The sequence below is a fragment of the Scyliorhinus canicula genome, chromosome 4, assembly GCF_902713615.1.
Source record: "Scyliorhinus canicula chromosome 4, sScyCan1.1, whole genome shotgun sequence".
Lineage (NCBI taxonomy): Eukaryota > Metazoa > Chordata > Chondrichthyes > Carcharhiniformes > Scyliorhinidae > Scyliorhinus > Scyliorhinus canicula.
Window position 1 is genome coordinate 181,400,368 of NC_052149.1, and position 15,010 is coordinate 181,415,377.

Here is a 15,010-nt window from a genome sequence, read left to right on the forward strand (position 1 = left end):
CTCATGGAACTCCCCCTCCCCCACTGCCCCAAGGCCCTCAAACGATGCCTGGGGTTCTTCTCATACTACGCCCAGTGGGTCACTAACTATGCGACAAGACTCGCTCACTCCTTCACTCCACCGCTTTCTCCCATACGGCCGAGGCTCACCAGGTCTTCAACCGTATCATCCACAGTTACCGGGGATCCACCTTTATGAGTGATGAGCTGTGTCAGTACCTGCTCACCAAGGGCATTGCCTGGAGCAGGACAACCAGCTACAACCCCCGTGGAAACGGGCAGGTGGAGCGGGAGAATGGGACGGTCTGGAAGGCCGTCAAGCTGCCCCTACGGTCCAGAAATCTCCCGGTCTCCCGCTGGCAGGAGGTCCACCCCGACGCCCTTCACTCCATCCAATCACTACTTTGCACTGCGACTAATGAAACCCCCCCATGAACGTCTCCTTGTCTTCCTCAGGAAGTCCACCTCCAGGGTTTCACTCCCAACATGGCTGGCAGCTCCAGGACCCGTTCTCCTCCGCATGCATGTGTGGCTCCACAAGGTGGACCTGTTAGTCGCGAGGGTACAGCTACTCCATGCAAACCCACAGTACGCCTACCCCAAGGGCGCAAAGACACAGTCTCCCTCAGGAACCTGGCACCAGCTGGTTCCCCACACCTCCCCTCTGCCCCAGCGCCACCCTTCCACTCGCCAGCGCACCTCACCACAGCCCCCGCTCCAGGATGATCCGTCCTCCCCTTGGTCCCATCCGGGAATGAAGATGAAGTCTACATGTTACCGGAGTCACCGGCGACCGAGCCACCGGGACTGCGGTGCTCACAATGGAGGATCAAGGCACCCGATCGGCTGAATTTGTGAACTTTCCCCTAAATGTTAACCTTAAAATGCATGTAAATAGTTTTTCCACCACCCCCCGCTGGACTCTTTTTTTAACAGGGGGTGAATGTGGTAGTCACCACTCTTGTATATATCACATACGAAATGTAATACGGTAAGGCTCCTGTTCTACAGGTACGGGGGTAGATCCCTGCCTTCTGGCTCCGTCCAGTAGGCGGAGTATAAATGTGTGTGCTCACCGAGCTGCAGCCATTTCGCAGCAGCTGCAGGAGGCTACACATCTCTGCTTAATAAAGTCTCGATTACACTCTACTCTCATCTCGTTGTAATTGATAGTGCATCACACCCCCACACCGATGATCCGTCCGGTATGGGGCGAGCAGCAGCGCCACGGAAACCCCTGGATTTCGCTGCCAATACGGATGCAGAATGGCCAGGTCTGTGGCCGCGCATGCGCACAGCGGCGGCCATGCCATATAACATGGTGCTGACTACGCACGGACCCGGCCTGCCATAAACTGTAACCCACCTCGCCATCCCCGGACCACCCCCCACCAGTCCCCCCAGCCCCAGCCAAAGCCCCCCCTGCCAGTGGAATGGTTCGCCCCCCCCCCAACAGTGATGGTGCTGGACACAGTCCACAGCCGCCACGCCAGGTATCCCACGCCATTGGGAAATCGGCCCATCAGGAGTGGAGCATCGGGGGAGGGCCTCAGGTGACGTTCTGAGGCCTTCCCAATGACGTGCAGCGTGTTTTTGAGGGGCGGAGCAACGGAAAAACAGAGCCTCCCCAATTTCGTCGTAAGAAGGGATTTTTCAGCTGATCGCCGAACACAGTTTCGGCGTCAGCAATCGGAGAGTCCCGCCCTATGTTTCTCAGGCTTGTCTAAGGTCCTCAATATAACATTTGATTTAATCTTAAGGTTTTTCTGCCATAGATTTGATTCCTCAGCATTAGTCCCTCTTGATGGGTGGAGTTCGCGTCGGGAACCCGCTGTGCATAAATAATCAGTCCAATGGGTCAGGATCAATGCAGAGTTGAAGCATTGAGTGTGTGTCTTGCCCGATAAAAATCTTGCAACTGTGCATAAATTCAGTTTAAACTCTTGTCAGTGCAACTTTATAATTGAAATAGAAGAATGAACATCCGTTTCACCAGTTATGAAGATTAAATTGACCTCTCAAGAGATCTGACTGGAGACTCCTGGCCATTACTCTGATCTGACCAACACAATAAACATTAGGAGGTATTGAAATCTCAGTTTGTGAAGATGTTCGGATTTTTACCATTGTCAGACTGAATACTTCAATTAAGGTGATTTTTACAGAAAACAAAGTTCATGTGTTAATTTTTTGTTGAACAGAACAGGTTTCATAGCAATGCAGATTTTTAATATAGTTCCTGTTTCTGATTTTCAGATCTGCGGAAGAATTTTGAGGAAGAACCATTAGGGAAAGAGGTTCCATTGGACCAAGAGGTTTTACTCCATTGTCGACCTCCAGAGGGTATTCCATCTGCAAAAGTAAGTAAAAGCTTTGCTCTGTGGCTTCTGGCAGAAGCCACCAGATAAGTAAATTGAAACAAACTCATGTTTTAGAACCTACCTATTATTTTAATATTCACCTTAAATTATAATTTTTAAAATAGGTCCTTGAGACAGACTTCAACATGGCTAGTTCACAGTATTATTAATAATAATATTAAGCAATAGTGATGAGTTTGAAACCATCTAACACAAAAAATGAAATGTTACATTCTTGTTCATGCAATTATCCACTTACGCTGTTTGTATTCACAGCAGAGATTTACTGAATGCAGCTTTGTCTGAAGAAAATGCTTTTGCAACATCAGAAGAGACATTACGTTGAAATTGACTTTTTGTATGGACAAACTGATTTATGTTTATGCTTATCTAAGATTTCAATGTCTATTAGAGAATTTTCATGCAGGTGCCCTGATTATCTACCGTAGCTTTGGCACAAATTCTGTGGGAATGGCAGGGAGCCCAGTGACACCATTTCTCTTGGATTTCTGCTGCTTCCAGGTTTACAGCAAGAGAACAGGAGGCCCCAGGTGGCAATTTCAGGGTATATTTTCTATCATATTCAAACCAATCACTTGCGTCTATTGTTTTCTTTGCACTGACAACTCCACAGTCCATAATCTCAGTGTTATTGGATGCATCTTTTTTGCTTTTACCCTGTCCAGTCTTGTTAGAATGTTGTCGGTTTCTATGAGATCCTCCCCTCCATTCTTCTGAACTCCAGGGGAAACAATCCTAACCAACTCAATCTCTCCTCATATGCTGGTTTAGCACACTGAGCTAAATCGCTGGCTTTTCAAGCAGACCAAGCAGGCCAGCAGCACTGTTCGATTCCCGTACCAGCCTCCCCGGACAGGCGCCAGTATGTGGCGACGAGGGGCTTTTCACAGTAACTTCATTGAAGCCTACTCGTGACAATAAGCGATTTTCATTTTTCATTTCATTTCATCTTGCCATCCCAGGAATCAGTCTGGTAAACCTTCTCTGCATTCCCTCTATAGCAAGAACATCCTTCCTCAGATAAGGAGACAAAATGCGGAAAGGAACAGGCTGAGCTCAGGGTTACCTTGCTTGAAAGGAGAAAAAAAATAAAGTAGCGCTAAAACATTTGTGACACATTTGTGCTTACGCAAGCCTTCCCATGGTAAAATGGTGGGAGTTTTCACACCATGGGATCGTATGATAAGCTCATACACTGAAAGACTCAAATACTTTGCCCATGCGGTGGACATAGTAATCACGACTTCGCTCAGCACAATGGGGAGGGAGGGGTGAATATTTGAACCTCCTCAAAGTCTGGGGGACCAGAAAAAACAAGCTCAAAAACTTACGGTAAGATTGTGGAGATATTGAAATTTAATTTCTCACCTAAACCGTTGGTCATCGGCAAAATGTTCAGGTTCTACAAACGTAACCAGCAAGTAGATGAAACAATCACACAGCTAATAACTGCGGTGAAGAAATTAGCTGAATACTGTGAATTTGGAATGACTTGAACAACACCGTTAGAAACAGACCCATGTATGTGTGTTAGGAAGTGAAACTATCCAAAAAAGGCTGTTAACAGAAAGCAACTTAGACCTAACGAAGGCTTTAGAACTCGCAATCTCTATGGAACTAGCAGCTAAGCAAGTGCAATAATTAAGTTCAGGCACTTAAATCCATAAAATGTCAGCTGAGACCCGAACACAGATACAGGTTAGAAATTGCCATTGATGTGCAGTAGCTGGGCACACGGAAACTGATTGATGGAATAATGATGCAAAATGAAAGAAATGTGGTAAAAAGGGCACATCAAACGTGCGTGCAGGAGGAAGAAGCAACAAGTTTCCAACAAGAACCAAATACATCGAATAGAGGGAAGAGTATCCATGTGATAAGAAAAGTGAGCAAAAAGGGACCAGAGTCACAGTCAGATGACAAACTGTCATTGAACGTACTGGCCATTATGGGCGCAACGAAAAGAGCATCTTCAAAATTTAGATGCTACATTCCAGAGTCCAGAGACTAGAAGGTTACAGACTGTAAGTATGGAAGGATAAATGTGAATTCTGAAAATGTTCCATTGTATACCTGGCGCATGACATAGAGAAAGGGGTTGCACAAATCGCCTTCAAAAGTAAAAGCCATGACTGATGGACCTGCACCTCAAAACGTAAATTAACTTTGAGTGTTTTTGGGCTCATTAAACTATTATGGAAGGTTCGTCCATAATGTAGCAACTATTCTCAAGTCATTACACAACTTACTGTGTCAAAGCAGAAAATGGAAATGGGCGGATCAGTGCAAGTAAAGAGGCACAACTAAAGTCGGAAGTCCTGATGCGCTTTGGTCCAAAGTTACCCTTGTAACTGGCTTGCGTCGCATTACCTTATGGGGTGGGGAGCAGCGGTTTCTCACATAATGTCCAATGGTGAAGAGAAGCCAATAATGTTTGCATCAATATCCTTGAACAAAGCAAACATAAACTATGCACAGGTAGAGAAGAAACCTCTTGGCATGTTTGGTAACATTTTCACTAATACCGAAATGGAAGGAAATTTACTGACGGGTCATCGACCACTGACAACGACAGTAAAGCCACATTTCTAGAAGCGAGCCAGATGGAGAAATGGGCTTGGCTGTTGTCAGCACATAAATATACACTAAAGTACCTTCAATCAAATCCTCATGGGTGCGCTGATGGACTCTCTAGATTTCCTTTACCTAACAAGTCATCAATGAATAGTTTAATTGGTAATATTTTCTATTTCAAAGAAGTCGATAACACTCCTATAACAGCAGGATTACAACTCTTGACTCAGCCCCTGCCAGAATGGTGAGATTATTTTTGGGTTGGAAACCTAATTAACTGATTTCTCTGTCCAATAAGGGTGTGTGGGTGGGATGATGTGCCTGAACAAGCAGTGAAGGATCTCTCTGAAAAAGGATCCTGGCAGAACTCACAATAGCAGCAGCGATTGCAACATTCAGGACACAACTGAGGAGGAACAAAGACCCACCCGAATGGACGGAAGATATGAAAATGCTGCCCCGCCACCCCTCCAACACCATATCCCCCCACCCTCTTCTCAGACGCATTCCTTGAGGTGATCATTGCTGTAGTGAGCGCACAATGAGAAGCCCTCTTTCCTGAGGGAAGCAGGAAGAAGCTAGATAGCCTCAGAGGCTGGCAGGAGCTGAAAGGCGATGTCAAGGAACTGGATCAGATGCTGGAAAAGGTTTAATGACCTGCATGAGGTTGGGCAAGGTGAGTGGCCCAAAACTCTCAGCTGGCAGCCATTACTCCCTCACCTTTCTAGCATTCTCCTGCACAGCACTCTTTGGACCAACACCCCTTGTTGTCACACACATTCCACTCTCTCCTGTTTCCTCTTCCCATCTCCATCTCAACAAATAGCACTCATACCCAACCTCAACCAATTACCCCCTTACGCCTATTCCTCAGTCACTCTGCTCAATTGTTTATCCTCCAGCCTCAGCAGTTAGTTAACTCCTCAAACATCTAACTTTCTGACTTTTCTCATTGTAGAAGTGAGTCCACAACTCCAGCGCTGAGGATTGGGTTAGAGCTGCAGCCATGAGCACCCTGATGGAGAAGGAAATCCTGGAGATGTATAGGGTGGAACCTATATTGATAATTGACAATGGAGAGATGGGGGGTGACCAATATATGATAACAGCATTAGTCAGCACACCAACACCTGGCACTTAACTTCACCAGAGTTGATTTGTTGTCAGCAATACATTAAATGTCATGATATGCATATTGCTAACTTGGAATCCAAGTTCACTTAGGTTCACCACTAACTCATGTCTATCGGCTCCCATGGGTGCATTGGTTGTGCCAGTAGATGAGATGAGGGATGAGCCCTCAGGGAAGAACCAGGGGCGCGATTCTCCAACCCCCACGCCCGTGGGAGTCGTGGGAATGCCGGGCGATTCCCGCCACGCCACCCTGGCACCCCCATGCGATTCTCCCAGCCCCCCAAAACGGTGTGTCACGTTTTACGACAGGCCGCTCGGAGAATCGCCGCTCGCCATTTCTAACGGTCGAGCGGCGATTCTCCGGCCCGGATGGGCCAAGCGGCCTGCCCTATCCGACCGGTTCACGCCGGCGCCAACCACACCTGGTCGCTGCCAGCGTGAACAGCGCGGGAACACTGCGTGTGCGGCCTGTGGGGGGGGGGGAGGGGAGGGAGGATCGAGCACCAGGGGGGTGCTCAGTGGGGGTCTGGCCCGTGATCGGTGCCCACCGATCGGCGGGCCGGCGTCTCTAAAAGACGCACTCTTTTCCCTCCGCCGCCCCGGAAGATCAATGCTCCATTCTTGCGGGGCGCCCGCGGGGAGGACGGCAACCGCGCATGCGCGGGTTGGCGCCGGCCAACCTGCGCATGCGCGAGTGACGTAATTTAAGCGCCGCCGGCCGCGTCATTTAGGCAGCGCCGCTTTGACGCGGGCACCAAGGCCCGGCGTGCGTATTTGACGCGGCGCCGCTCCTAGCCCCCTGGGGGAGGGAGAATAGGGGGCGAGGAGCGGCCTCCGAAGCCGGAGTGAAATACTCCGGCTTTCACTCTGGCGTCGGCACTTAGTCTCCCATTGGGAAAATCGCGCCCCAGTACTCTGAGCATGCTGTCACATGAGTCCTGCGCATTCTCCATTATAACAGATGCACACACACTTCAATGGATGCAGCTTCTCAGATGGAGAGATAGAAACACATCCCAAGTGAGCAGGAGCTGGTGCTGAAGACAGGAAAAGCAATTGGGAATCACTGACACTGTTTGCTCAGCTGGAAACAAATGCTGAGCCTCGTGAGTCTTATACTAAACGTGTATTGTGGGCTGTATTATGGGCAATATGTGATCTCCTGTCAGAATTTTCAGAGGCAATGCCACTTTTCCACATAAAATAGAAAAGTTTGTATCAAGCATGAGGGCTATGAAGCCTTAAGAATTTGCACTGATAATCACCTTCATTGAAAATCTTCATGGTGAGACAGAGACAACAGGTTATTGATTACATATTGGCTCAAGCCAATGGCCTACACACACTGGCTGCCAGTTTATAAAGTACCAACTGAAGCCTCACATTGGTGGCTGAATGCCACATGGACATGGAGCCAAGTCTTGGTGAGCAGGGAAGTGCAGATGTGCCCTGAGTGGGTGCTTGGAGAGTGGGCAGATGGCAGTGAGGGTTGTTCTCGAGGAACCCCTCTTCACAGCTTTTGCTCTCCCCACCCTCATTGACAGACAGGCACACCCTGCGTTCTGCCTGATGACTGAGCCCGTCCAGGTGCAGGTGTGGCAGTCTTTTGGCAGGGCCAAGGCAGACTGCAAAAGCTAGTGGACATCGTCCACCATGGGCGTCTTGTGTCAAAGCAAGGAAATGAACAGCCTGTTGTAGCTGTGATGAAGCCACAGGAGTAGCACCATGTAGAAGGTGTAGAAAGTGTATCAACAAAATGTCTTGACGCAGAAAGGAAATCACCCAAGTTCTTCTTACATTGTTCCTTTTCCATTATGTATTTTTGAATGAAGGAATGAGTTCAAGTGAACTATTTGCAGTCATGGCCTCTATTGCATTCCCCAAGGACCCTGATTATTAACATCTAGTGAATGGCATGATCAATCTCGATGAGGAGGAAAGGTGCTGTGTGACTGGCTGACTGTAGGCAGGAGGTTTGCTTGTGAGGGTGGGGGGTCAGAGGGGAGGTGGGGGGTCGGAGGGGAGGTGGGGGTTACAAAGGGGTCTTGATGGGAGGTTTTCAGTGGAGCGAGCAAATCTCTCAGATGTACTGTGACTGGATGAGGGTTTCTCTGGCAGGCAGGTGTGCAGCTTCAGACATGGCCTGCACAATAGCATACTCCTCCTCATTCCCTTTCTCCTCCTTCTTCAACTAATAGACCAGTGAGCCTTACTTCTGTTCTGGGAAAAGTCTTGGAAAGGTTTATAAGAGATAGGATGTATAATCATCTGGAAAGGAATAATTTGATTAGAGATAGTCAACATGGTTTTGTGAAGGGTAGGTCGTGCCTCACAAACCTTATTGAGTTTTCGAGAAGGTGACCAAACAGGTGGATGAGGGTAAAGCAGTTGATGTGGTGTATATGGATTTCAGTAAAGCGTTTGATAAGGTTCCCCACGGTAGGCTATTGCCGAAAATACAGAGGCATGGGATTCAGGGTGATTTAGCAGTTTGGATCAGAAATTGGCTAGCTGATAGAAGACAAAGAGTGGTGGTAGATTGGAAATGCTCTGACTGGTGTCCAGTTACTAGTGGTGTGCCACAAGGATCTGTTTTGGAGCCGTTGCTGTTTGTCATTTTTATAAATGACCTGGAGGAGGGCGTAGAAGGACGGGTGAGTAAATTTGCAGATGACACTAAAGTCGGTAGAGTTGTGGACAGTGCAGAAGGATGTTACAAGTTACAGAGGGACATAGATAAGCTGCAGAGCTGGGCTGACAGGTGGCAAATGGAGTTTAATGCAGAAAAGTGTGAGGTGATTCATTTTGGAAGGAATAACAGGAAGGCAGAGTACTGGGCTAATGGTAAGATTCTTGGTAGTGTCGACGAGCAGAGAGTTTTCGGTGTCCATGTCCATAGATCCCTGAAAGTTGCCACCCAGGTTAAGAGGGTTGTTAAGAAGGCATACGGTGTGTTAGCTTTCATTGGTAGAGGAGTTGAGTTTCGGAGCCATGAGGTCATGTTGCAGTTGTACAAAATTCTGGTGCGGCCGCATTTGGAGTATTGCGTGTAGTTCTCGTCGCCGCATTATAGGAAGGATGTGGAAGCATTGGAAAGGGTGCAGAGGAGATTTACAAGGATGTTGCCTGGTATGGAGGGAAGATCTTACGAGGAAAGGCTGAAGGACTTGAGGCTGTTTTCGTTAGAGAGAAGAAGGTTAAGAGGTGACTTAATTGAGGCATACAAGATGATCAGAGGATTAGATAGGGTGGACATTGAGAGTCTTTTTCCTCGGATGGTGATGTCCAGCATGAGGGGACATAGCTTTAAATTGAGGGGAGATAGATCTAGGACAGATATCAGAGCTAGATTCTTTACTCAGAGAGTAGTAAGGGCGCGGAATGTCCTGCCTGCAACAGTCGTGGACTCGCCAACACTAAACGCATTCAAATGGTCATTGGATAGGCATATGGACGATAAGGGAATAGTGTAGATGGGCTTTAGAGGGGTTTCACAGGTTGGCGCAACATCGAGGGCCGAAGGGCCTGTACTGCGCTGTAATGTTCTATGTTCTATGTTCTAATGGCTTGCTCCATTGTTTTCTTAGTGGTAACATGGCTCCGGTTGTCTGTTTGCGGTGCCTCCATGGTGGGGTTCTTTACTGGGACTATAAGCCAGGTCTTGAATATATATCCTTTCTCTTCCTGAACCAACCTTTGAAGCTATTTGGTGAAGAGAACAATTGAATTCCTGCAGTGTTGAATGAGGCCATTCCACCCATCGAGTCTGCACCGACCCTCGGAAAGAGCATCATACCTAGGCCCACTCTCCCAACCTAGCCACATAATCCCATCAAAGCTGCACATCTTTGGACACTGAGGGGCAATTTAGCATGGCCAATACACCTAACCTGCACATCTTTGGACTGTGGGAGCACTCAGAGGAAACACATGCAGGCACAGGGACAAAGTATAAATTCCACACAGCCAAAATACCTGTGAAATCTGAGACTGCCAAAGGATGAAAGAATCGGAACAGCTCCCTGAATGTCATGCACAGACTTGTATTATCTTGTTGCAGTGATCACAGACCAGCTAAACTTTAAGCCCTCTGACAGACAAATGCACCTGGATGGCCTGATTGTGCTTTCATTGCCACATGGATGCAGGATCTGACTGCCTGGAACTGAAAACATCCTGTGAAAGGAACAAAGCCAACAGACAAACTGGGTTTGATGAGTCTTTCAATACTCAAAGTGAATATAGTTGGAATATATTTTAGTTATTCTTTATTGTTTTTGATACCCTGTAATATTCTGATCTGCCACTCATCTTGATACAATTTACGCAATTATATGCTTTTTCTTGAGGTTTGATGCTATCTTTTACTTTAGTTCTGATGTGGAGATGCCGGCTTAATTACCTGCAAAGACTCGCATTCAAAGTATCGTTTTGCATCATTGACTTTGTCTATATATATGTTTCTAGAACCCACCTCTTCATTCACCTGAGGAAGGAGCAGTGCTCCGAAAGCTAGTGTTTCGAAACAAACCTGTTGTACTTTAACCTGGTGTTGTAAGACTTCTTACTTTAGTTCACCACAGATGGTGGGTCCACCCCTGTGATTTTTTTTTTCTCGTTGGAATATATTCTGAACTATCTCCTGAAAAATCTGTCATTGCATTTCTATTGACCTATCCCTTAACCAAATTTGCCACTTCACTTCAGCTAGCTGTGCTTTCATGCCCTCATAATTGCCCTTATTTCAGTTTAAACATTTAAAACATTCGTCTTAGACCCACTCTTTTCTCCCTCAAACTGAAGGTAAAATTAAATCATATTTTGATCGCCACTAATTAGAGGCACCTTCAGTATCATTAATTAATTAATACCATATCCAATATAGCCAGCTCGCTGGTTGTCACCAGAACGTGCTGTTATAAGAAACTATCCTGAAAACATCCTATGAGTTCCTCATCTAGGCTACCTTTTCCCACCTGAATTTTACAGTTTATATGCAGATTAAAATCCCTCATGATTATCACTGTATATTTCTGAAACTTCGAGAAAACTGTTAACATTTGTCTGTATTACAAAATGTTGCATCTGTGTACAATTATTAACACTGATCCTGTTGTGCTACAGACTCAGATCTGTATTGGGTTAATGTTGAAAATACCTGCCAAATCCTTAAACTTCATAAAACAGCATATTATCTGTTGAAGTGTGAGCAATAACCAGGGAGATCCATGTCTGCTGTTAAAAGCATAAAGTAATCTGAATTTCCCTTTGAGGAGGAGAGCTGACTGGTGGTGATTTAACCTGAGGATCACCACACCTCAGGTGAGGGGCAAGATTGAGAAGGCAGGGCTTTCCTGGATAACCTCAGCCACTATGGGAATTAAACCCACGCTGTTGGCCTTGCTGTGCATCACGAACCAGCTGTCCAGCCAACTGAGCTAAACTGACCCCCTTAATATTTTTATATATAATATATATAAAAACTAATAAAAACCATGGTTGGTAACAATACATTTTTCAACAGCTACTAAAGTAAATTTGGTGAAGTGTGTTCCCATGCAGATCCTTGCTTGAAAAAAGAGCTAATCAGAGAATTGGCTGCAGAGGTGAGCGTCTCAATCCACATGCTTCCAAAAATGTGGTGGTGAAATGAATTGCTAGAAAACTGAAAATGCTGTGGCTCAATCATGCTCACCTCTGTGTCATTTCTCCAATCTGCACTGGGTCTGCTGTTTTGTAAAATATTCCCTTTCTTGTCTGTGGAATTCACAAAATTTGTTTTGGAAGGTGGAATGGTTGAAGAACGAAGAAGTGATTGACCCAGCTCAAGATCCAAACTTTTACATTACCTTGGACCATAACTTGATCATCAAAGAAGCTCGACTGTCAGACACAGCAAATTATACCTGTGTGGCGAAGAATATTATAGCCAGGCGCAGAAGTGCAACTGCAGCTATAACAACATATGGTAACAAGATTCTATGTTTATTGTTAATAGAAAGTTTCCACAACTGTTTTATTCAAGAATGGAGCTATAAAAATTATAATTGTTGAAATTGAGCATATCCTACTGTCAAATATAAGCTTCTTGTGTATCTCTTAAACTGTTCACATGAACAGAGCATCACTTAAAATGCAATGTTGGCATTATGACATCAGTTAAAAATATACCACTACTTACGCAGCATGTATAATGCAATTGTGATGCCCACTCATCATATCTGACGTACGTGACTGTCTTTGAGATTGCAAGTCTAGCAAACACAAAAAGACTACTAAAACTAAATATTTGAAAATTATCGTAAAATTTCCTCAGAACTATTCCTCAGATTATAGGAGTTGAATAAAAGAAGTAAGAGCAGGAGTAGGCCACTCAGCCCCTTGAACTGGCTTATAACCGTCGACTCTTTTGTCAACCAAAAACTTATCTAACTTAGTTTTGAATATATTTGATTACCCAACCTCCACTGCTCTCTAGGGAAGAGAATTCCAAACACTAATGACCCTCTGAGAGCAGAACTTCCTCCTCATCCTCCTCATCCATAATTTGAAACTGTGCTCCTTACTTCTAGATTTCCCTCCGAAGGGAGGCACCCTTTCAGCATCTACTCTGTCACGAGTGAAGGCTCAGTCTGCTTTACCTTCCCTCATCAGACAAATCCCTGAACTCACGAATCAGGGACGGGATTCTACCCCACCCGGCGTGGCGGGGGGTCCCGGCGGGATGGAGTGGCATGAACCACTCTGGCGGTGGGCCGCCCCAAAGGTGTGGAAGTCTCCGCACCTTTAGGGGCCAAGCCCTAACATTGAGGGGCTAGGCCCGCTCCGGAGTGGTTGGCGCCCCATCGGCTGGCGGGAACGGCCTTTGGCGCCATGCCAGCTGGGGCCAAAGGGACTTCGCCGGCCGCCGGAGGTCCGCGCATGCGCCGGAGCGTCAGCGGCTGCTGACGTCATCCCCGCGCATGCGCAGGGGAGGGGGTCACTTCTGCCTCTGCCATCGTGAAGACTATGGCGAAGGCGGAAGGAAAAGAGTGCCCCCACGGCACAGGCCCGCCCGCCGATCAGTGGGCCCCGATTGCGGGCCAGGCCATCGTGGGGGCACCCCCCGGGGCCAGATCGCCCCGCGTCCCCCCAGGACCCCGGAGCCCGCCCACGCCGCCTGGTCCCGCCGGTAAGGTAGGTGGTTTGATTCACGCCGGCGGGACCGGCATGACAGCGGCGGGACTTCGGCCCACCGCGGGCCGGAGAATCGCCGGGGGGGGGGAGCCCGCCAACAGACGCGGCGCGATTCCCGCTCCCGCTGAATCTCTGGTGCCGGAGACTTTGGGAGCCGGCGGGGGCAGGATTCATGCCGGCCCCAGCGATTCTCCGACCCGGCGGGGGTTTGGAGAATCCCGCCCCAGTTAAGTGAACCTCCTTTGAACTACTTCAGTGCAAATATGTCACTCCTTAAGTAACGTGACAGTATATTCTTTGTGTATATTCTATGTGTTGTAACAATACCTACTTTTATACTTCATCCCTTTGCAGTGAAGGCCTACATGGCATTTGCCTTCCTAGTTGTACCTGCATACTTTTTAATATGCAAGGACTTTCAACCTATTTATATTCCTCTGTAGACTCTTTGTATTCTCCTCACAACTTGCTGTCCTACTTAACTTCATATTGTCAGAAAATTTGGCTACAATATAGTCGTCCATTCATCCCAGTCATTAATATAAATCATAAAAAGTTGATGCCCCAACAGTGATCACTGGGGCACTCCACTGGTTACAGTTTACCATCCTGAAAATGACCATTTATCCCGACACACTCTTTTAGTTTAGTTAGTCCTCCATCCTTGCTAATGACCCCTGCCAATATGTTGATCTCACTGTACTCATCAACAATGCTGTCTAATTACACTGCACATGAATATTTGGTAATTTTTTAAATTTGAGCTGTTTTAATTGATAGTGTGTGTTGTGAATTTGAATGTGCTACACTTATCTTTCCGTGGTTCAGTGGTGTTATTTATTCCTATGTGTAATCGCAGTATCTTTTTTACAGCAGCTGACTGGCAATGAATAACCTGAGGATGTAGTAATAGTACCATCTTGTGATATGAACTGAATATTTGACTTTCACTGGTATATTGCTTCAATTACTCCAAATTTATTCCTCAGAATCTTTTGGTAGGGTAAGGTCTGATATGAGTTGATAAGCTATTTTCTTTTGTAATAAGATGAACATGATAATTTGTATCAAGCACACTTTATTCAGAGTACCACTTATGGCAAAACTTACAAAGCGTCCCACAAACTTCTCACATCACTGCGTCAGCTTATTTGGCTTAAACAAGGTGACTTTTCACTGTTGCTCCAACATATGTGACCTCTTCATCTGAAAAGAACCTGACTGCTTGCCCTTCCTTTCTGTTGCAAAAAACTGTTTGCAAAAAAAGTGTCATGGGGTTGGATTTTATAGGGGATAATGTTGCCATTGCCACTGGCGAAAAATGTTTGGGGAGCCTGCCCATGATCCTGGTATTAGCCCCACGAAAATTTAAATTTGGCAATAGCATTAATTGATTTAATTTGAGTTTTTTGACCCTTTATCGGGTAGAACTCCCACCTTAGAGAGCTGCCAGTGAATTGGATGGCCAATAGCTCTGTAGTCACAGCAGAGTTAATGGGTGCACTGGCCACACTGGAACGACACACAGTCTGTTATGGGCCAGGGTTTAGAGAACCCCAAAGTGTAGCATGGAGTTCACCTGACCCACAACTTTTAATAGATTGTGGTATGGGGAGCACACGGCCCACTCTACAGGTATGGTACAGCTGAAATGGAAAAGCATTTTTTAAAGCAAAACAATGTTTATTCTTTGAAATTAAGTTAACCTTTTTAAAACAGACGGTGAACATATTAGCAACCATTAAT

General features: G+C 46.4%; 1 protein-coding gene across 1 annotated transcript in view; it reads left to right on the top strand.

Moving 5' to 3' along the window:
- Nucleotides 1-15,010, top strand: part of unc5a (unc-5 netrin receptor A) — a 717,175-nt gene that overhangs the window by 479,031 nt on the left and 223,134 nt on the right. The window contains exons 4-5 of the mRNA XM_038795643.1: nucleotides 2,256-2,359; nucleotides 11,876-12,056. Coding sequence (XP_038651571.1) covers nucleotides 2,256-2,359; nucleotides 11,876-12,056 — 285 coding nt within the window. The remainder of the gene's footprint in view (nucleotides 1-2,255; nucleotides 2,360-11,875; nucleotides 12,057-15,010) is intronic.